The sequence below is a fragment of the Macrotis lagotis genome, chromosome X (assembly GCF_037893015.1).
Source record: "Macrotis lagotis isolate mMagLag1 chromosome X, bilby.v1.9.chrom.fasta, whole genome shotgun sequence".
NCBI classification, from domain to species: Eukaryota; Metazoa; Chordata; class Mammalia; order Peramelemorphia; family Peramelidae; genus Macrotis; species Macrotis lagotis.
The window spans coordinates 274605980-274629922 of record NC_133666.1 but is presented as its reverse complement, the minus strand read 5'-3'; the positions used below and the strand labels follow the sequence as shown (position 1 = coordinate 274629922).

At 31.9% G+C, this 23943-nt stretch overlaps 1 protein-coding gene across 1 annotated transcript in view; it reads left to right on the top strand.

Annotated features, from left to right (window-relative positions):
- PARP8 (poly(ADP-ribose) polymerase family member 8) overlaps nt 1–23943 on the top strand; it is a 234471-nt gene that overhangs the window by 173694 nt on the left and 36834 nt on the right. Inside the window, exons 15-18 of the mRNA XM_074206602.1 lie at nt 14488–14580; nt 18359–18484; nt 22334–22399; nt 23744–23811. Of these exons, the coding sequence (XP_074062703.1) occupies nt 14488–14580; nt 18359–18484; nt 22334–22399; nt 23744–23811 (353 nt within the window). The remainder of the gene's footprint in view (nt 1–14487; nt 14581–18358; nt 18485–22333; nt 22400–23743; nt 23812–23943) is intronic.

Below are 23943 nucleotides of genomic sequence, written 5' to 3'. Positions count from 1 at the left end.
AAAAACCCAAGGATTAGCTTAAGACAAATGTGTATGATTCATCACAATGTATTATATTTGTAATTGTTAGGTGAATATTGTATGTAAAGTTATCTCTTCTTAGGGACTTATTTAGCTGCATTCAGAGAAGGAATTGATTGGTCTCTTTCTGGACCTTTACTATCCTTCCCTTACGTATATTAGCGTTAGAATGTGTCTTTTTGCTACCTCTGTTTGTTCCTTATTCTCTTCCATGAGGGCAGATATATTGTCTAATGTAACCTTTTTATGATCCTTCCCACAGTACATTTCGGTGTTTGTTGTAGTCATCTCTGGTAAAAAGAATGCTGAGTATAAAAGAATTCATGCTTTGAATATTTTATTTTTTTCATTAATGTATTGCTTAAAGTTTCTTATGGCAACCACTTATTGTAAGGATAATAGAAGCATGTCATTTCATATGAATTTAACTTGTAATTTTTTTTGCCAAAATCTAGAAATTTCAAAATTTTACTGTGATGATTACTATGGTGGAAATATAATAAGGGGGCTAAATAAGAGATATTTGCATTTAAAAGGAGGACTGTGAGTAATACAAAAACATTTTGTAATGAAGTATATATTTGTATGTAACATGTAAATCTTCATTATAGGACATTAATATTTAAAATGTGTCCTAAATGTATTAGTTTAATCTTTAATAATTCATAAGCTTGCATGCTAGGAATTTATTTTTAAAAATCTAATTAGAAAATATTAGTAAAGCTAAAGTTAAAGTTACAACTTTAGTAAAGCTAAAGTTAAAGTTAAAATCATTTTGCCAGTTTATTTTAACCAAACATGGTATGCTGTTATTAAGCATTACATATATGGACAATTTCTGAATGAAACTTTCTCAGTCTGGTGGACCAGTAGAAGAGATCTTTTTTGCTTAGTCATCTTGGTTACCTGGAGCTATCTTCATTTGACTTTTTTCTTGTGAATTATTGTTAAAACTGTTATATATATACATGTATGTATATGCAAATTCCTTTCTTTCTGTGACCTTAATGCTAGAATGACAAAATGTAGTTAGCAGTTATTGATTAAAGTTTTAATCAAATCCAATAATTGCCTATATTACAAGAGACTGGTTATATGGAATTTTAACTAAGAAATATCATTTTTATATGCATATTACCTAAATTTTTTCATAAGTTGTACAATTTTTACCTCTGAAGTTATCAAAGTTAAAAATTATCATTTAGACTTTTGGGACAACTTATGACTATCTTGCTCTAGATTTTTACCCATTGACTTTATAATCTATTATGGAAAATACCTATATGCACACATTTATTGCTTTTTTGTTTTTATATCTATTAGTGCAGTGGGGTCCATGACTGAGAATCAGAGTCATAATTTGTACTGTATGAGCCTAATAAAAGTAGTACATGCATGTCCCCTTACATGAGGCAAATGTACTGAATACATCGCCTGTTTTTATAAGCTATAGTCAAGATTAGCAATACTAAATATCTTATTCACATATGTGAGTTGCATTATCCATGCTGTGGAAAATGGACATATGCAATAAAAACTTTAATTACACTGATGACCTCGAGAGAAAAAGCAACAGGCACACATTTATTGTATTGTGCACACTCAATTCATTTCTCAAGGGATTGCTCAAGCTAAGATGAGGGACAGCTCACTGCTGCCTCTCCTCACATCCCCATAATTCAGTCGCTCTTATCTATGAAAATGCCTGTAATCATACAGAACATATCACATAAATCAGTGAATAAGTATTAATATTTATTTTATTTTATCATTACTTTTTTTACTTTTTATGATGTCAGGGAGGCTCTACCTCTGTCTCCCCTGACTACACATTCCTGTTCTTTATGTATCTATCTATACATCTATCTATATGAATATATTTTTTTACACCTGCATATGTGCTTGCTGTTGATTATATCTCTCTCTGTCTCTTGTCCTAGAGTTCAGGCTGTAGCTTGCTTTGGATAGAAATTGGTGTCTCAGCCACTTTGTATTAATTTTCAATGCTGTTAAATTGCCCACTGATTATTTATTGAACTATTTGGAAATGGGCGGGGGTTGGAGGGTCCTAGTCTGACTTCCTAAATTTCACAAAATTGACTTGGATCTGGAACAAGTAATATGACTAGAAAAGTCACAAAGAATTCTACAGTAAATCAAAATAAGCTCTCTTAAAGAGGTGACCTTCTAGAATCAAAATATGTGAGATATAGGTGCTTTATCTGTTTGGCACTATTCAGTTGCTGCTTTTTAATTTGCAATCTCAGATGACAAGATTGATAAATTAGTTTGAGGCTTCTTTTAAAATACTGGAAAATGTTGTGTTGGTGGTATATTCTTTTGAGGTTTATTACTTGACAAGCAAATGAAATTTCATCACCTAGTTGAAGATTAAAATCTCTGATGTGAAATAAATCTTTGACTTTCTTCACAAACACTCTAGACTCTAGCTGTATCTGAGGGGATCTATTTTTCTTTTAGTTTCTGAACTGTCATCCTGTCTCTTCTCTGATGTTATTTCTAATTTTTGAGGCTTTTAGGTTAACTGGGTGCTTACGGTTCTGGAACAGGGAAAGGATTTAGAATTAGAGTGGGTGTCACAATAAACAAATTTATTGATTATATCGATTTGATAGTAGGGCATATCTCTCCCCTTTCCCCCCACCCAAGTCAGTACTCCAAACTTTCAATATACATACAAGAGTTATTATATCCTAATTATGTCATTCAGACAGAAATCCTCCTGTAACTTGGGTCCTGTCCCTTCTCCAACCGTACAGTAATTCCTGTTAAGGAAGAATCACCAAATAATGACATATTCCATATTTGGAGTATTCTCCAGAGAAATGCATGTCAGTCTGGTAGGATCTTGACTGTACAAATTTTAACTCTAGCTTGAGGCTATGGAATATAGAAAACCAGTTTTTACTCCAGATAAGCATGAGACTCAGTCTTTCTGAAAATCAACCAGAAGAAGCATTATGGTGGGGGCGGGGGGGGGGGGGGGGGAGTTTTCTTCCAGGTGCTATTTTCTTTTCCCAGAAATAGACCTGTTCCTGGAACCAAACTGCTGATCACTTTCTGTTTCTTAACTTTTGTTTTCTTTTCATCCTCTAAAGATTCCAATACTTAACTAAACACTCTGAGTTTCTGTTTTATCAACCCTCACTTTGAGCACTTTCCTGAAATGTGGAAAATAGATTTTTGTTCATCTACCGAATAAGCTTAGGTTTTTCCATGATGACCACAAAATTGTAAAAGTAATTTTAAAGTTTTCACACATATTTTCAATTTATATTACAATTGACATGTAACCTAGCACCTATGCAGAAATTTCAGAGCTCTTTTTTTTCCATTTTAGGGCATTGTTATTTGGTTGAAACTTGGGGAGGAACAATAAAGGAACAGAATATCCTTCAAAAATGTTTCTTTCTTTGTAGGGGGAAGAATTAAAAGAGAATAGGCCATACAAAGCTCTGGTACCAATGAAATGTGTTGAGATTTTTTACTCACTTAATGATTATAATAAACAGTTTCAAATGTCTTCTAAGTGAGTATAAAGTACTTGATTGCCAATATATTAGTCTTTTCTAAGATGTTTATATGACTATCATCACAGAAATATAACAAGTAGGCAAATTGGGAGAATAAGAGATAACCCAACAAGATTCTTATTCAATGCTAATTTTTATTTTTCTACAAGGTAGCATTCAATCCATTGGATAGACCTCAATTCCATATTTTTCCTTGGATATGGGCAAAAATTATAAAAAATTGGAAATAACAAAAAAGTTATATTTTTGAGGCAGTATCCACTTGGATAAGAATACAGATCTTTTAGGTTAATTGAATATTATTTTATGACTTAATTTCTTCTGTCCACTGTAACTCATACCAGTCATTTATCACTACTAATGCCAACGATAACCAAATTATTTCAGAATTTTACTTCAGACATTTACTAGCTTTTTGAGCCTAGGGAAGTCTACCTACTCTGGGTTTCAGTGTCTTCAATCTAAAAAGTTAGATTAAACTCTTTCTACAACTGAGCCTCTTTTTACATTAAGAATGATAAAGTTTGGGGCAGTTAGCTGGGGCAGTGTATAGAACACTGGTCCTAGAGTCAGGAGGACCTGAATGCAAAACCGACCTCAGACACTTAATTATTACCTAGCTGTGTGGCCTTGGGCAAGCCACTTAACCCCCATTGCCTTGCAAAAAAAAAGAAAGAAAGAAAGAATGATAAAGGTGAACTTTTTTCTAGCAGTATGATTTGCAAAAGCAAAACCAGATTTTTAGGTTAGGTGAAATTTTGCAAAGATTTTCTTGACATAGGTATATGTACATCTAACACAGGTGAGTGTGTGTGTGTGAGGATAAAAGATGTGTGTGTATATATATATATATATATATATATATATATATATATATATATATATAACTAAATAGACATATTCATTTAAATATAAATTTTTCTATATGTAAATATATAATATTTGAAAAAATTTTTCAATGTCAGCCATATTTTTTAAAATGACTATCAAAGTAAACTTAATACTTGTACACTGTTTATTGAACTCTACTTATAGCTGATGAGTCAGGTCTAAAAAAAGATCAATAACAAATGTGAACTTAGGTTGTATGTGATGAAAGTTTATTTGATTGAGCTCTCATAATTCTTTCTTAAAGATCAAATTTTTTAAATTGGTGGATTTGTTCTAAGAATCTAGGTTTTTTTTTTTTACTTTCAACACATGCTTTCTTGTCCTATGTACTAATTATTTCCTTTCACATTAGATAGGACACTCTAAGTTGCTTCAAATAACTCTCCAGAAATTTAATTTATTTTTCTTATTTAGTTCAACTTTATAATAATAGTTTTAAAGATTCCCCCTTTGGCCCCATGAAATCATAATTCTTTGATTAATATTTCCATTGTTTTTGTCATATTTTGGAGGCCTTTCTCAGAATTTGCTTTGTAACCGAATTCTTATTTAAAGTGCTACATAAGGGGCGGCCAGGTGGTACAGTGGATAGAGCACAGGCCCTGGAGTCAGGAGTACCTGAGTTCAAATACAGCCTCAGACACTTAATAATTACCTAACTGTGTGGCCTTGGGCAAGCCACTTAACCCCATAGCCTTGCAAAAAAAAACTAAAAAAATTCTATGTAAGTTTAAGTCTAATTTATTATTTTTTGGAATTTATTTTCTAATTATATGTAGAGATAATTTTCAACATTTATTTTGGAAAGTTTTTTTTCCTCTCATCCTTCCCTTTCCCCACTGAATGATAACAAGTAATCTGACATAGGTTATACATGTATAATCATGAGTTTAATTTATTATTGAAAAGTGTGAATTGGTGTTGTGATATCTGATACTTAGGTAGACTTAAGCAGTATAATGGTGTGTTAACTATTACCACATTATATATCTTCTCGTGTGGAATATTATATTATCTCTCTAATTTCTTATCTTCAAATAATAGAAATAATAATAATATTATAAATTATTTTTATAGTTTCAAGGGGTTTAAATATATTATCTTATTTTATTTTCACAGTAATTCAATGATATATTTGCTATTATTATTTTCACTTTACAAAAGGGGAAACTGAAACTAAGAGATTAAATGATTTGCCCAGGGTTTCATTTCTGAATTTTTGTTCTGAATAAACTGATCACTTTATTTACTACTAGAGAAGAAAACTATACAAGACAATCTTTTGGGCTTAGTTGCTAATGTTTTCCCCAAATATCTGTAGTATTATTAATGTTTAACATAGGATAATATTTCAAGGGCCTCATTGAGACTTTGAAATATTGTAAATCCAAATGAACTCAATTTGGATTACCAATTCACCTGTTGTAATTAATTAACTGGCTTAAAAGTCATTGAGGCATATTAGGAAAGTATTCATAATTACTTTATTTCCTAAATTTTTTGATTTTATTTTAAAAAAAGAAAAAAGGACGGGAAAACAGATTTTATAAATTACAGATAAGTGAATTAGACTTTGATTCCTGGAGAAATTCTATAATGCTTAATTAAATGATTAGGACATATATAGGAAAGGAAACAAGGAATTTGAAAGAGGCAACTAGGTTTCAAGACTACATGCCAAATTAGCCTCATTTCCTTTTCTAAGAGTTTTGCAATATTAGCAGAGCTGCTGTAGCTATAGTTTAAAATTTTTTTAACTCATTTGATAAAATATCTCATAATATTCTTGTAAAAATATGTAGAGATACAGGCTATAAAATAATACAACTGCATGATTTAGGAACGAAGTGAATGGCCAGATTGGGAAAGAGGTATCAGGAAAAATGCTCCCCAGTGGTCTTTGTTGTGTTCCCTACTATTTAATATGTGGAGGTAAATGACCCATATATATAATAATTTTCATAGAAGCACGATTTGTTGTAGGAAAAAGAAAGAGAAGCCAAATATTTGGAAGTGGCTAAACAAATTTTGGCAGAGGAATGAAACAGAATTTTATTTTGCCACAAAAATGGCAAATACGAATGATTTGGAGTAATTGGGAAGATTATCTGCCTGTCATCTATCTTTCTATCATCTATCACTGTATTTATGTCTTTCTTCAATGTTGTAGGAGAAAGAAAAGTTGAATTAGAAAGAGCTGAAGAGAAGTTGAGATGAAAATCTTTGGTTTTATGCTCCCAAAGTCTTGAAGGGGTGGGTAACAAAGCCTTCCAATCTTCCCCTTCCATCAGTTAGACTGCATGACTAAGAAAATAGCTCCTTGTTCTCATTTCAATTTTCCACATCTAGACTGGTGGCCTCACATTGGTGGTGTCAAACTTTATATTTTGTTACTCACTGCAGTGATCAGAATAGAGATTTGATGATTTTAGGGAATTTTAAAACACAGAAGATTTGACCAATTTCTCCTAGCATTTCATTTCCTTTGTCTGATTGCAAATGCCTCTCCAAAAGAGTGATTATGTGGCAAACTTTCATGCACAATAAAAAAAGGAAAAGGAAATCCACTCACAGTTGTTTTTTCTCCAGAATAAATTTGCTAAAGAATATTTACATTTGAATGAAAGTGGACATTAGATTCTGTTATACTCTGAACACCAGTTTTCCACCTTTCCCTTTTTTATGTTGGTAACATCTCTGATTTTATATACATATATGTATATAATTTATATTTCTGTGTATATATATATATATATATATATATATATATATATACATACATATTTAAAATCAGAGATATCTCACCTTTTCTGGAAGTTCTATTACCTAGTGAAGAGAAGGCACTATCCTTTAGATTGATGCTTGGGAATCTACCATGATTGAAAGACCATGATGACAGAATCTGAGATTGGAACATACATTTACTCAAGGTAAGCTGACAAGAGAGAGATATAGAGGATCTTTATTGTGATATCAAGTGCTATGGGACAATATGAATTCAGATGGAGAAATTATATATGAGAATATTATTGGGAAAAGAGAGTGAAAACTTCTTGGTTTTTTTAAGAGGTGATAGAAAAAGAAAAGAACAGTTGATTGCAATATATTCCAGTGGTCTGGCAATTGAAGAGAGAATGATTTTGGTTCACTCTAATTAGTAAAGAATCAAAGGCTTTTAATCAATAGTTATGTTTGTTTTTTTCTAATTCCACCCCTCTCTTTCCCCGACCTGTAGCCAATTTGAACTCTTCTCTATGAAATGCTATCTGTTCTAAAGAGGAAGGGATGAGATATAAACTTCTAATACACTCAAGACTTTTAGAGAGGGGATAATGCTATAGGTGTCTGTATCCTTGCATATATCCTATTAATTAATAGGGTAGCTATTATATATATCCTGTAATATAGCCTATTAATTAATTTCTGTTTCTCATAGAAAGAATTGCATTTATAGTCCCAAGATTCTCAGAAGCAAAAAACACATCATTATATACATAGGGGTGGGGGGGAGGTGTGGCAGGACTCTAGAGACTAGCCATTATGTAAATAACTTCAAGAATTAGTTTTCTTGTTCCTACATCAGTGATACATGTTATATTCATCCAGCCAAGAAAATCAGGTTTAGAACTCATGCACAAGAGTGAATTGTTAAGTTTATTTTCTTGATGAATTTTTTAGTGTCTTTTGCTATTGTTTTGATAAGGTGCATGTAGCTCATAAAATTCTGTGCTATGACCTGCCATTCATCATTATCTTAATTCCCTTATTTGTTCTATAGATGGTTTTGACTATTAAATTATAAGTTCCTTGAGAGCCTGCACTCTCTTTTGAGCCCCTTTTATATTTTTAGTGTTGGCAGTTTTCTTGACGTTTATTAGGTGGTTGATAAATCTTTACCAATTCCATGATTGACTGACCTCCAACAGGAGCATCATTCTTTTTTGCCAAGTTTTTTACAGATTCAGCTTTTCATCTGATCATAGGAGAGTGATCAGTGTCTATCTAGAAAAACTGCATGTGAGCCAAGCAATTTCCAAAAGAACTCTCAGTATGTCCCTCACAATATATAAATTCCTATTACCAAGTACCTGATATTTCTCTTCAGAAAAGAGTGAAGTTTCTTTTGTCTGTTAATAATATTTACCTGTCTTGAGAATCATCTCACTAGCCAAGGTCTATTGCTTCCTCATCATCTTATAGCTTATACTTAAGCTTCAATTTTAAAACTCCATGTGACCCCATGAGAAAGGGAAGCCCAGAAAAGAATATCAAATTATGAAAATTCATATCTTTTAAAGCAAAGATAGAGCCTCTGTAATTTGCTTTGTAAATATTAAGGCATGAGATCAATATCAGCCACTATGATTTATAAAGACATATAATAGAATTCCACTATTATGTTTATTTTAAAGAATAACATTTTATAGATGTGCTTTTATACTTTAAAAACTAGGCTAGTTGGTATGGGGGGGAAAGACTGTAGTAACTATGCTTTTATGGGCATATAAGTACAATATTTTAAAATCTTGGTTCTAATTATGTTGGATTGGAATTCCAATTTTAATGTTCTTTGCATTACCCCACTTGCAACATTAAAACAAGCTGTCAGTTCTCATATTTGTCTTCTGTTGGTCTTTTCATCTATTTTTTATTGTCTCCATCAGAGCTGTGTTAAACTTCACGTGATTAAAAATAATGTTTTCGATGTATTTTATTTATTTATTTAAGACAATGGGCTTAAGTGACTTGCTCAAGGTCACATAGCTAGGCAATTATTAAGTGTCCAAGGACTGATTTGAACTCAGTTACTCCTGACTCCAGGGCTGGTGCTCTATCCAGTGTACCACCTAGCTGCCCATCTGATAAAGATTTTTTAAAAAAAGTAATGCTAAGCCATAACTATATACAGAAGGATGCATCATACACACACACACACACACACATAAACACACACAAATTAAAGTGGTTGTTTCCATCTAAACTGAGTTCAGCAGTTCTGTAGAAGGCATATGAAATTCTGGGTAAAGTTATATGTAATTTGCTTCCTTTTCAAAGAGATGATTTTGAAAAAACTGCTTTTTTAAAATCATGCTTATTTCATTTCACTTAAATAAACATTTTTATGATCCACCTACATTTTAGGTATTCATCAGTTGTTGAAGATAGAAAACAAAAAATTAGTCTCTTTTCTACAGAAGCTTATAGCCTGATGTTAGTCCTTCATTTACTGAAGAAGACCATGACATTAGGGAGGTGATGCCATGACAAGCAATTGAAATGGAATTGAGTGAGGAGGTGCTGTGCCAAATCACCAGCCTCACTTTCTCCTCCAGAGCCATCTGGGTCCAGTGGCCAAATATGAATCAGGATAACTCAAGATGAGCCTGGAGATAAGGCAACTAAGGTTAAGTGACTTGCCCAAGGTACACGGTTACTGTCAAGTGTCTGAGGCTGGATTCAAATTCTCATCCTCCTAACTCCAAGGCCAGTACTCTAACCACTGGACCATTTAGCTGCCCTATAGCTTATATTCTAGCTATATAACTTATATTCTATTAGATGAAGGAAAGAGGGGAAAACAACAACAAAAACCATGGTCACTGAAAAATTAATATGAAATATCCAGAACAAAATCCAATGATTTGTATCCGTGCCTAGTATTGTTCAAGTGCATAGCGTTGGCCGTGGGTAGGATAAGTATTAAATTCTGGCTAAAATGAGACTAAGCTTAATAAACTTGATAAAGCCCAGGACGTGTGGAGACAAGAAGATATGATTGAAGACCTGTCTCACAAATACTGGACAACTTTTAAAGGATCTCAAGTCTTCAGCTTTCTTATCTGTAATATTAAAATGTTTGGGTTACCTTTGATCTTGATAAATTTATGATCTTATCCTAAGAAAACTCCTTCATTTCAAAGGTTTTTGCCTACAGATATATATATATATATATATATATATATATATATATATATATATATATATATATATATATATATATATATTTAAATCTCTCTTTTGTGATTAAGTTATTTCATTATACATTTAGTGTGTAGTCAGGAGGAACCTCCACGGTAAAAAGAAACGTATTAATTAGAGTTTGTGAATCTCAGTCTTGAATCTTTTGGAAGGCAAGGTCAAATACTTTAATGATAAAACACTAAGGATAGAATATTTCAGAAATGGCAAGATAATGTAATTGCTTTATTGCAAAGTTTTAAAATGAATTAATGAATAATTTACAAAATTGCATATGAGACTTAAGCTTTGTATTAAATTTTGTGTAATAAAATGTGTAATTTGCATATTTGGTTTGTCTGTAATGACCATTAAAGTAACTGCCCTCTTTTCAATAATTTCTGTGGTTTCTCTAGAAATAATCAAAGTTCGAAGAGGGGGAAGGCAGAGCGAAATCTATGAAATTAATTGCAATGGTTTAGTGAGGAACATTAGTCCCAAAGAACTTCCCAGATTATCCTCAAAGAGATATCTAGTACTCACCATCTAAAATTAATGTTTAAATTGAGAAATTTCTACTAGGGTGCCATCTTGTGTTGTAACTTTGAACTGCTCATAATGAATTGAAGTTAATGAACAATATCATGTTAATATGCCAGTCAAATAAGACTACAGCTACCTTCCCACAAATGTACACAATCCAGATCTTGATTAGTTAGTTGTTTACAGATTAGTCTCTATAAATAAGAAATGCAATGTGTTTTACATTAGAGAATCTCCTTTGTATTGAATTGATAATTAATTAAATATCCAAAGCATCCATGGATCAGAATTAATGACACATTTAAAGGATAGCAAGAACATATTGTAAAAAAAATGTTCAGGTGCTAGTTCAAAAAAATTCAGGGATCATGATGCATTAGAAAAAGATATGTTGTGTTGGAGCATTTGGGTTTTAATCCAGGGTCTCCTACTTCCTTTCTGATCACAGCATAATCAATCTTTCTGGTCCTGTTTGAAAAAATGGCAGTATCTAAGATTCATTCCAGTCCTTGCCATCTTACTATGATGTTAAGAGGTATGAGACCTCTGGGTGATATGGTGGAAAGAACACCAGACCTAGAGCAAAAAAAGTGCAAAACCTACCTCAGATGTTTAATAATTGTGTGACCTCTTTAAGCTCCAGTTTTCTTAATTATTAGAGGGAATAATTAATAATAGAACCTACCTAATAGAGTTTTAGGGTTGATTCAGTGAGATAGCATAGGTCAAGAACTTTGTAAACCTTAAAAAACTATTTAAATATGGGCGTCTAGGTGGCACAGTGCACTGACACTGGAGTCAGGAGGACTCGAATTCAAGTATGTCCTTTGGCACTTAATAATTACTTCTCTGTAAGACCTTGGGCAAATCACTTAACCCCATTGTCTTGAAAAAAAGCCCTACCCCAAACCAAAAAAACCCCACCACTATTTACATGCTAGATAATATTATTTCAGAGCTTCTCTTAAGGAGAAGTAAGTTTAAAAAAAAAAGAGGAAAAGTAGGAAAAAAGGGTCCCTGACACATTTGGACAAAATCAAAGAAGAGAAATAGAAGGAAAGTCCAGCAAACACACAAGACCATGTTTACTTTGAAATCTCAAGTATTAATTTATTTTCTTATTATAATAGATATATTTTTAGAATTACTTGTATTGATCCTTTTTATTGCAAACTATTAAACATCAGTCCCACCTCCTGTGCATGGTATCCTAAAAGAACACAGTTCTTGAGTTAGAATGATCATTATAAGTTAAAAATGTGGAAACAAATACTAAAATTAAAAGAAGACTGGTATTTCTTTTGGAAAGAGTTTGCAAGTACCATTATGTATAGAAAAAGAATACTAATTATGGTTACTTATTTCTTTACATATATATATATATATAAACTAAAATGTCTTCAAAATAAAATATGCACAGAAGGTAATTTTAATTACTAGAACTGGAAAAAATATTAAAGAAGAGATTTACTGGACCAATATTTTTTCTGTGTGCTCTATTACTTCAAATGTTTGGAAAGTGCTCTCTCATCTCAGAGCCTAGGTTCTTCCCCATTGGGTCCTGCAATGAAAGGACATTCAATTGTGCTACAGAAACAGTATCTATTTCTTCATCATAAATATATATATGTTGATCAATAAAGAAGAAAGAGAAGGCAGGTACAGTATGCTTTTTGGAAAAACAAGCTATAGATAATACAGTTTCATATCTTCTTTTTCTACTTTGTAATGTGGGCATGTTCATATTATTTCCTTTTTATTTCCACTTTTTAAAAATTAAAAAGATTAAAGAATTAATAAATACAGAATAAAACATACTACAAGGAGCAGATTTTAAAATATGGAACAGTGAAGAAAAGTCAAAGGAAAGGAAATTAACAATTGAGTTTGACTTAAAAGAATGAAACAATATTATCTGCTAAGGGAGTAAAAGAGAAAAAAAATTTGTTTCGGAAATCATTTATTGTCTAAATAAACTCAAGTAGACTTTGACCAACATGAGGAAGATAAAGGTCTCCTGAAATTAGATAACAATGGATACTTATGATTGGAGTAAAATGGAAAAGTCTGGGTTTCATGGCTGCTCTAAGCTTTTAAAATTTATACATTGAAATACATTTTAATAATGAATGAAATATATATATATATTTCATATATTTTTATAAAAATTGGTTAAGGCATCCAATCAAAATTTTAAAAAATACATCTCAAGATTTTCAGGGTCTATCTTCTGATTATTTATGTTTCTTTATATAGTCTAAAGTAGGTCCTAGTAAATTAAGAAAAAGAGAAAAAAATGAAGTTACTGTCATTGATTAAATAGATGGGTGGATTGGAAAGTGTTCATATTAAGTTAGGAAGGAGAAAAGATAAGATGGTGGTTGATGATAAAAAGAAGGTAGGGGAATAGTGCTACCTACTGGCTTTGAGTATGTTGAAACATTTAAATGGTGATTCTCTTTAGATTGAAAATATTTCTTGTGTGTAGATGAAGAATTTAGTCCCTTCACTTAATTTTAAGTATGTTTTTTCCCTCTGAAACTTCTTATATTAACCAAAGCATAGCTCCAGAAGACATATTATTTTTTTTAAAGCTTTAGATTGAAAGAAAGCCCAGAATCTTGATAATTGGTGAGTTAGAACTGAGGATAGGAATGTTCCATATTTCCCACTGTTTAAGTGAATGAGTAAGTCATCCTCTGAAACAAGCATAAGAACATTGGCAAAAACTAATGCCTTTTGTCTTGGGTGCAGTGGCTCAGGGAATTGGATTATGTCAGGCTTCATCTGCTGCCTAATGCAATGTAACTTAGGGGATGAGATAAATCACATGCATGACACTGTATTAGGCTTGAAAGATGATCGTTCTTCCAAAGTAATAGCAAAGTGAATATTTCAATGCTGTAGATTTCAGGAGGTTATTGAAGTCAAAATTTGTTGCAGCAAAATCATTTTGCTTTCACAAGTGATATAAAAAGTGATTGAGTTCATGCCCATTCTTTGCAAATAAAGTTGCTTTCTTTGAGATGGCACTCTAATAAAAAATAAAGAAGCCCCTACATTTGGTGGGTTTCTTTTTCTTTTTAGATTAAAAATAGGTGAAATTTTCTTTTGCCCTCACTGGTTGGATTTTTGCATAATACCACGAATGAAAAAAAAATAACCCAAGGAAGTCAAAGTGTTTTAGAAAGTAGTGATATATATTAGTTTTTCTTTTTTAATTTACTGATAAAATCAGTTCATTTTGTCAAATTAAGAATGTTAAAATTTCATTTATGTTCATTTCTCTATTATGTAGTAAAAATATTAGTAGTTAGTGTTTAGTTGCATATTCACAAAATCAAAGTATAAGTTCAATAAAGTCATAGCAAAAATAAAAGAAATTAAATTAAGAATTTAAAGAAATGTAAAACTATAGAAGTTTATATCTTACATTTTGTGGGTGAGAGTAAAATGAGCTTTACTCTTCAAAAAAAATCAAAAATATTATAATTTTTTAATATTATGTTCTATTTTGTAGCCTACTGTGTGTGAACGTGAGCTATGTGTATTTGCTTTCCAAACTCTCGGAGTAATGAATGAAGCTGCTGACGAAATTGCAACTGGGGCTCAGGTAGGGATACATGATGCTAATTATTTTCTTAATTTGGTATTAGTTTTTGTACTAGTCTACAATTTCAGAATAAATAGCATATTTAAATGTTCAAATGTTGGACAAGGTAGGTTGTTCAGGGCCTCAACATTTTTGACTGAAAGTATATTTTTTTTCCTTTATTCCTTACAGTAAAGGACAAACTAGTCTGCCTTTCATAGTTTCAAGATTAAATGAAATGAGCCATTCTCTAAAGGAAGAAAAAAATGTGATATATATATATATATATATATATATATATATATATATATACATATATATATATATTGCTTAAAGTACCCTTTTAACAGGAAAAATTAAGATATCCTTTGTGAATTTACTAATATTGTTATTGTATCACCTTCTCAAATCTACACTCAACAAATAATATCATAAGACAGAAACAAAGAACTTCAGTAATTATTGAAAGAGTTAGAATGAAAAAAATTCCAATTTCCTGTACCATTTTAGAAGGACATTTGAAAGGGTAGCATCTGCTATTTGATATCTAGATCCTAGAAGATTCAAATAAACGATTTCCTGGTTACCTAAGCAAAGAAGAAAAAAATCATCCATGGGATTATTGTGTATTCTCATGAGTGACCCAAGAAGATTTCCTGCTTTAATTCACTGATTCCTGAAATAAAGTTCCCAAAATACGGAATGTTTATTTATAAGCTGTTCAAAAAACAAAACAAAAAAGCACTCAATTACTTTTATAGTAAAATAAAGTTTTATTTTATAGTTACAGTAAACTTTTAAAGTGTTACCTTTTTTTAGCTTTAACACATTTTGAAAATAGTAACAGCTGTCTTCTCTCATATCACACTGCATTTGTGGTGTTTGTCTTTAAATCACTTAAAACACTGGTTAAGTCTTCTCCTTTTCATTGTTAAAACAGCCACACCACAGAATCTTATGGTATTCCCTCCGCAAATGTGTGCAAATCCCTTGATAACTCATGAGTGTTATAAAGAAAGACAGTAAGTAGAGAAACTGGCCTTGCCTTGCTTTGGTACCTTGAGTAAGTCAGCCATTATCTCTGGTCTCAGTTTTCAAATCTGCAAAATGACAGGGTTGAACTAAATGTTCTTCCAGGTTTCTTCCAGTTCTTTTATTCTGTTAATGTTTCTTTCACCCCTGAATTTAATTGAACATATAATCTTTGCCAGTACATGACATTTGTACATACTCAAGATTTTATCTAATCCTCAGGAACACTTTCACATTGGTTTCTTAGTTTGTAATATTCTAATAGGAAAGACATATCTATTTATTTTTCTTTTTGTGGTTTCTACCAAGAACATAAACACTCACAATGAGCTAAGACACTTTAGTGCATGGGGGTGGGGAATGCGATTTGAGTGACAAAAAATATCATCTTCTCCATTTTTATTTTAAATTTTCTGTTTTTTAAAGAACTGAAAAATTTCCTCTAGGAATTCTTTTAGTGCTGCTGAATAAAACTAGCAGATAAAAATAACCTCTTTCTCTTTTTGTTCATTATGTGAATTTTGATTCTTTATATCTATATTTATATAAAATTAGAGGCGACTTTTTTCAAATGTACTAATAAGTGAATGAAACATTAGTATGAGAATTGCTCCCTTCTTCTCTTCTTGGTACTTTATATTTTAAAACACCATTAAGTAAGAATGTTAACAAAACATTCTTTTTTGCTGTGTATTTGTTTTTTGTTGCTACCTTTACATGATGACATATACTTGATTTTGACTTTTATTTTAAAATCATGCTTCCTGTTTTTTAAAAGTTATAGTTTTAGGGGGGAAAGTTGTTTATCCTCCCCTAAATCTCAGCTTAGAAATTGTGGTGTTAGTTTCACATCCATAATGATTTCGGGCAAACACTAAAAATATTTTGGATTGTGATGTATTTTTTTTTTATATTTGAGAGTGGTAGGAATTCATTTGGAAAAGAAAAAACTATGAATTTACAAATTGCACGTTTAATTTTGAAATCTAAATTGATTTTATTTTTCTAAACCACTATAATTCATCAAAAAGAGCAAAAAATCTACTTGACCCAAATGCATCCACATCATTATAATATTTTTTAAAGCTTTTCTTTTTGGGGGCAGCTAGGTGGCGCAGTGGATAGAGCACTGGCCCCGGAGTCAGGTGTACCTGAGTTCAAATCTGACCTCAAACCCTTAATAATGGCCTAGCTGTGTGGCCTTGAGCAAGCCACTTAACCCCATTGCCTTGCAACCCCCCCCAAAAGAAACCTTTTCTTCTTTCTTTATCTGTTATACTTAGATCTCATGTCTATTGTCTTGCTAATTGATTCAACTAACTTAAAATTCTGAATGTTGTACTAAAATCTCAAAAAGTTTAGGTTCGTGAATGTTATGTGAACACATATACTTTCATTTTGTATTTGTAGGCTATAACTATTGCTTACTGTGGCCACATTAATCTTTTTTCAAATCTTTTAAAAGGAGCTTCTTCATTTTCTTTTTCTTTTTTTTTGAGGTCACATTTGCTCTGTAGTTTGTTGTTTTTTTTTGTTTCGGTTATTTGATCGGGTCCATCTAAGTCTCAGCTTATTGTGTTAGCATCATTGCATGCAATCTGCCATCAGTATTAAACATTTTTGATGGTGGAATGAATTGTTGCTCAAAGGATTTTGGAATTGTCAAAGGAAAAGGAAGTCAGGGTTCATCTAGGACATGAGTATCAAAGAGATAAAACAATGTGCTCAAGGTCAAAAAATAACTAAGAGACTGAGCTTGAAGTTTTCCTTATTTAAAATTCACCATTCTTTCCATACTAGCTGAAATTTTCTTGCGTTACTTTGAAGTTGCAAACATGAATTTGCTGCAGTTTTCACCTTTAAAACAAAAGAAAACACATTATCAATGAGTTTTTTAGTTTTTTAAAAATTTTTATCTTCAAATATATTGCCTTGTGCCCTGTGATTGATCTTTTCAGACTATTTGTCAATTAATGTTAGGAGATTTGAAGGAAAAATGAAGATTAATTTTTATTCAGCTATGTGACTCATAGAGTGCTGGGCCTTTACTTAGGAAGTCTTACTTTCCTTGAGTTCACATGTGGTCTCAGACCCTTCCTATCTGTGACCCTGGACAAGTCTTTTAATCTTGTTTTCCTCAGTATCATCATTATCATCTGTTCAATGAACTAGAGAAAGAAATGACAAACTTCTCCAGTATCTTTGACAAAAAAATTCCAAATGGGAGGCTACAGAGTTAGATATGATTAAAAATGACTGAACAACAATTTATTTTTAAATTTGGACAGTTTTTGCCTCTTCCTACCCTCCTCCTAAGATGTGGATCATATTATGACTAACATAAGCTTTCTATACAGATTTAGCATTAATAATCCAACCTCTAACCTCCTTGTTCAGTTTCAAATATTACATTGCAGCAGGAGTAACTGTGGATATTACAGAAATTTTTGATTTTATTGTACTAACTCAAAAAATTCAATATAAGCAGATACAAGGGAAACAGGGAAAAAAGTAAAAGATTTTCCTGTTTACTGAACTCTATATCTCTGTGTATATATATGCATATGCATATGCATATGCATATGCATATGTATATGTATATGTATATGTATGTGTATGTGTATGTGTATGTGTATATGTATGTGTATATGTATATGTATATGTATATGTATATGTATATGTATATGTATATGTATATACAAAAGAAATGGCTGGTTGAAAGTATGATTCAACTTGAGAATTAACAAGTTTCTATTTATACTTCTAGGTGGTAGACCTGCTTGTGTCTATGTGTCGATCTGCCTTGGAATCCCCCAGGAAAGTGGTTATTTTTGAGCCATATCCATCTGTGGTAGATCCTAATGATCCTCAAATGTTGGCCTTTAATCCTAGGGTGAGTAACAACCTCCTCAAAACCTTCCTAGTAGAGATTTGGAGAGTTTTAGAACTCCTAGCTGTGTTAGAGATCAGGAATTCCAATACTATTCCAATTTTAGAGGTGAGGGAAAGCAAAGAGTGTTTGACCATGGTCATATAACTATTTAATAATAAAACTATTTAATAATAAAAACAAGTAATGGTATGCTGGGAAATGTTTATCATCCATTACTCCCAAGGGGGCAAAAATAATATGGTTTCAGGTTTTCTTTGCTTAAAATTTTTTCATCTCTCTGATAAATCATCAACACAACCATAAATCAAACCTTGATTTGTTGTGTTTACCAATTTCTGAGATGCAAATGCTCACAATGAAGCTTTATCAATTGACTCTTGAGAGCAGATGATACAAGATGGCTCATCTAGCACACTCCTGAACCCATGTTTCCAGTTCTTTACTCAATACTTTTTCTTATTAACTAAAAGCTTACTCCTTAAATCTCTAGCCTTCTGCCCTCTTCCTGTAATTCTTCCCCAAAGAATCCATTTGTTTCTTTTTCTCACTTTCAACTGTTTATTTCCTTCTAGGACATCAAACATGCCATTCAGTTTTGGTTGTTTGAATGTCTTCCTTCTTTCAAAATCTTACTTAAAGCTCCTGAATTTTAGGAACCCAAACCTATTTATTGCCATCCTTTTTGTACTTTAATAAATTGTGGCAAAATAAATTTGCCATTGCTTCTCTGGGTAAATATCAGGAACCCACATTTTTCAAATGTATTTGACCTATTAATACATTTCAGTTTACTAGAAGGAATATCCTTTGTTCTTTGCTTTCTTCTATTTCTACACCTCAGTGTAGACCTCCTACAGAATGAATCTTAGCTAAGTAGTGAGCTGACCAAACCTGCTGGAAGAGATCTGTTGGATAACTCTATTTTGGGACTTAGTTTGGAAAAATCATTATCAAACTGTGTGCTCCTGGAGGGCTTGATTTCTCATATTATAAAGGAGTTAGCTATTATTTGATTCCTCTTAATCTTCATTCTGAAATTGTAGAAAGAAACTATTTAGTTTTTTTCCCATTCATTCTTTGACAGGCAACTTCATTGATGGACACTTTTGCATATTTTAAATTATGTTTGAAATCAAATGACCAATTGAGCATATAATTTTATTTTTATAATTGTCAAATTCTAGTCCAACATTCATTTAATGTGCAGGATATGTCTTAAAATGTGATGGATATTAGTGTTTGGATATATTCTCTTTATTATACCCAGGATGGCCAAGGTTTATTCTGGTGGGGAAAATTCAGATATCAGGACTTGATGTTTCATATTTGACTTGTGTAGTTGTTTTTCTTTTCTTCCTACTCAGTACTATAGTACAACTTCCAAAGGTGTGAAACAATTAGCAAAAAGCAATTAGCAATTAAGACTAAGGCTAGGGGCAGCTAGGTGGCACAGTGGATAAAGCACTGGCCCTGGAGTCAGGAGTACCTGGGTTCAAATCTGGTCTCAGACACTTAATAATTACCTAGCTGTGTGGCCTTGGGCAAGCCACTTAACCCCATTTGCCTTGCAAAAACCTAAAAAAAAAAGACTAAGGCTATAGACAAAGGAATATTATTTTTCATGGTCAACCAAAGGAATATTCTCACATCTCATGGTAGTGGCAGCTTAGTATTCTGGTTTTTTTCCTAGCTCATTCAATCATTCAAAGTTTTTGCAGTTTCAGGCAATATTTTGTCCTCTCTAGGGTAGAAAATTATTTATTAAGCACCTACTATGTGCTAGGGACTAAAATATGCATAGAAGCAAAAATGAAACTTTTTTTTGTTCTTGAGAAACTTATGGTGTGTTTGCATTGACAATATGCACTTGTTTGTATAAGTATATTCAGAATGAATCAAGCCAAAGAAACACAAAAGAAATGAAAGGAAGTTAAATACAAGGAAGGGAAAGAGGGCAAATTCTAGAACTTACTGGGAATTAGGTTTGACAAAAAGACTAACTATTATAGTGCTTCAGTAAGATTTTGAAGAAAGTGAGGGGTTATCCGAGGTAGAGGTGAAGAGGGAGTAAAGTATATTCTGGGAATCAGTGTTAAAAGAGTGCCAAGACACAGAGACAATAGATGTAATGTCCTACATGAGAATCAGAGAAAAAACTTTTTGTTTGGATCACATCATACAGGAGCAGGAATAATGTATAACAAAGTTGGAAAGATAAGTTGTGAATGGATATAAAAGCCACACAGAGAACTTTATGTTTATATCCTAAAGGTAATAGGAAAATCATTTTGCTAAATGTGTGAAGAATGGTTTGGAGAAATGGAGAGAGATTAAATACAGCGAAATTTTCTGCAATAGTCCTGGTGAAAAGTGATGAGGGGTGTGAACTGATACCTATGTATACAGTGAGAAGAGGTGAATGGAAAAATTTTGTGGAGCATGAAATGATGTACTTTAGCAACTGACTGAATATGTGGGCATGAAGACAAATTAAAGAATCAAGTATACCACTTAGATTATATTCCCCAGAAATTTGAAGAATGATCATTTGGAAATCATTGATGGAAATAGTGATATCTATATAGTTATTCATTTGTGAGAAATATGAGTTCTCTTTTAGGCATACTCAGCAAAGCTGAATTTGAATCTAAATGACACCCAGTTTAAAGTAATTAATAGGAAGTTGATCATATGACATGCAACTCATAAGAAATATGAAGTGAATAGATCAGGATAGATAAAACCTTTAGCACTGAGATAATAATTAAATGCTTGGTAGTTGATGAAGTGGAAGAATGGAGACAAAAGAAAGTAGGATCCAGGGCAGAGCCCAGGTTTATACTTATAGTTAAAGTAAATAAGATGGATGATGAGTCATAGGATATTGAAAACCAGTTGTCCTCTATAGGAAGAGAATCAGAAAACTAATGTCACAAAATCCCTCTTTTCAAAGAGCAATTGTCTAGGAGAAAAGGGTGATCAAAAGTGGAAAGTGATGAGCTCAAGAAAAATGGGGATTGAGCAGGAAAGATCCTTAGTGGATTTGATAATTCAGATATCATTTTAACTTTAGACAGCAATTTATTTTTAGTGATGAAGCTAGAAACTAGTGGAGTGAGAAGTGAATGAAGGGAAAGAAATAGGGGCAATGAGTATTGACATATTTTTCTAGGAGTCTAAGTGAGAAAGGAGGAAGAGATGTCAGATGGTATAGCAAAGTTAAGATATTCAAAGAATCAGAGAGACTTGAGTATGAAGGAAGGTGACAGAAATAGATATGGAGAGACTAAAAAAACAAGAGAAGAGCAGTTGAAGGGGCAATATACTTGAGTAGATGGATGGTATCAAGGACACTTCACCTTGCAAAAGAGAATGATTACTTTGAAACTGGAGTAAAAGAGAAGTTGGAGCACATGAAAACATTAACTTTTTTTAAAAAAAATAATTTTTTTAAAAATTAAGAAGTATACATTTACTCTTCCAATTACCTCTCTTCCCTAGTAATAACAAAAAAAAGGAAAGAAAAATCCTTGTATATACATAAGCAAATAAAACAATTTCCTGTTATTGGTTAAGTCTAGAAAAATCTTTGTCTCAATCTGATTAAGTCCATCACTTCTCTTTCAAAAGATGGGTGACATTCTTCCTCATCAGCATTCAGGAATCAAAGTTTGTCATTACAACAGAGTTCTAAGTCTTTTAAAGTTTTTTTTTCACAATGTTGTTGAAGATCTATTACTTTCTGATTTACCTCCAGTTAACACTTCACATGTAGAGGGAGATTCTAAGTGAAGAAATACTTTCACAGGTCTGTAAGTTAATATTACATGTGTATTTTCAATTAAACAGAAGAAGAACTATGACCGAGTAATGAAAGCGTTGGATAGTATTACATCTATTAGAGAAATGACACAGGTAAGTAAGCATGTTATTTTACTGTTCTTATTGTCATTGTTTGTTTTTTTGCAATTCAATTATATTGCATAGCACTTTTAAAATTTATTTGCATTTGACTTATGTCCCCGAAGGTGTTCCTAAAGGGAAATAGGTCTATATAAGGATGATGATTGCATTTCATCAGGAAATTTGAATTATTGTGTGATGTTACTGATGAGATGTATTATTGCTTCTATCTTTTATGAAAAGAAAATAACACAGTTATGTAAGATTATGCTGTGAAGAAAACATACTGGTATTCTGACTCTTAAGAAGATTGTGATTGGGACAGCATTATCATCCTTAAAATTACCATCCCTTTTCCCTACTGCTTCTAGTAGTATATTGCAAAAGGTTAAGCTCTCAGTAAATGATTTTTAGTAATGAAAATGACTTAGCTATAACTATATTTATACTATATCCTAGACCCTAGGCATTCCTGCTATTATAAATAGCTTCAAAGTTTGACTCTGGCATCAGACCTTTGCCAAAAATGGCTGATTCTTTTCTGGGTCACATATAAGCTATTTTAAATGTGAGCCAATGTCGACTGATGAGCGCTCAACTAAAGAATCTAGAGACTAGAGTTGTATAACTGACTCTCTCAGTGACTTACCTGCTCTGTGACCTTGGGCAAGTTATTTAATCTCTTAATGTCGCCATCTCTCAATGTGAAGATGAAACTAGTAGTATTTGGTGCCTTTTTTCTGTAATTTATAGAAGTGCATTTTATTATATCTGCAGAATTTTTTGAGACAAATATATTGTAATCTATTATCTATCTATCTATCTATCTATCTATCTATATATATATATAATGCATACTTGTATATGTAATATCATTTCATACACCTGAGCTGTCAAAGTGAGATTTCCACTTAAGTTAACTTCTCTGAATATTTTTTTCATTGAATATGGTAACTTTTATGGGGCTTCATTATTATTATTTGAGAGAAAATGACAAAATTCTGAGGTTAAAGATGGGGTGAAGGGGAAGGGAGAGTTTGTTTTAGTGAAATTTCTTTTCAGTTCCTTTATGAAAAGTCCTAGACTCAAGTAAACACCCTCAGATATGAACATTGGTTGATTTTTATAAAATGTTCTATTTTATTCTAATTTTATAGGTATCATTTAATCTTGGGAAGTTTCTAGAGCAAGTTCAATTGTTATTAAAACAAGGCTGTAAATTTTCAAGACTTAATGTCAAGAAATCTGTGAATTAAGTATACTGATCAGTCTGCATTTCTTTTATTAGATGTGTATTAGAAACTTTAAAAAATAGATTACTTAAGAGAAATCAAGAGGAATTACTATCTTTTATAGGCACCGTATTTGGAAATCAAGAAACAGATGGATAAACAGGATCCCCTTGCTCATCCTCTATTGCAATGGTATAAAACTTGTGTTCTTTTTAATAAAAATGTAGAATGTGGCCTTATTCTGCCTGCTTTTAAAGGAGAAAAAAAAACAATGCTTGTCTGTTTTTTTAAAAACCTGCAATGCTAAGATTCTCCTAGAAGCTT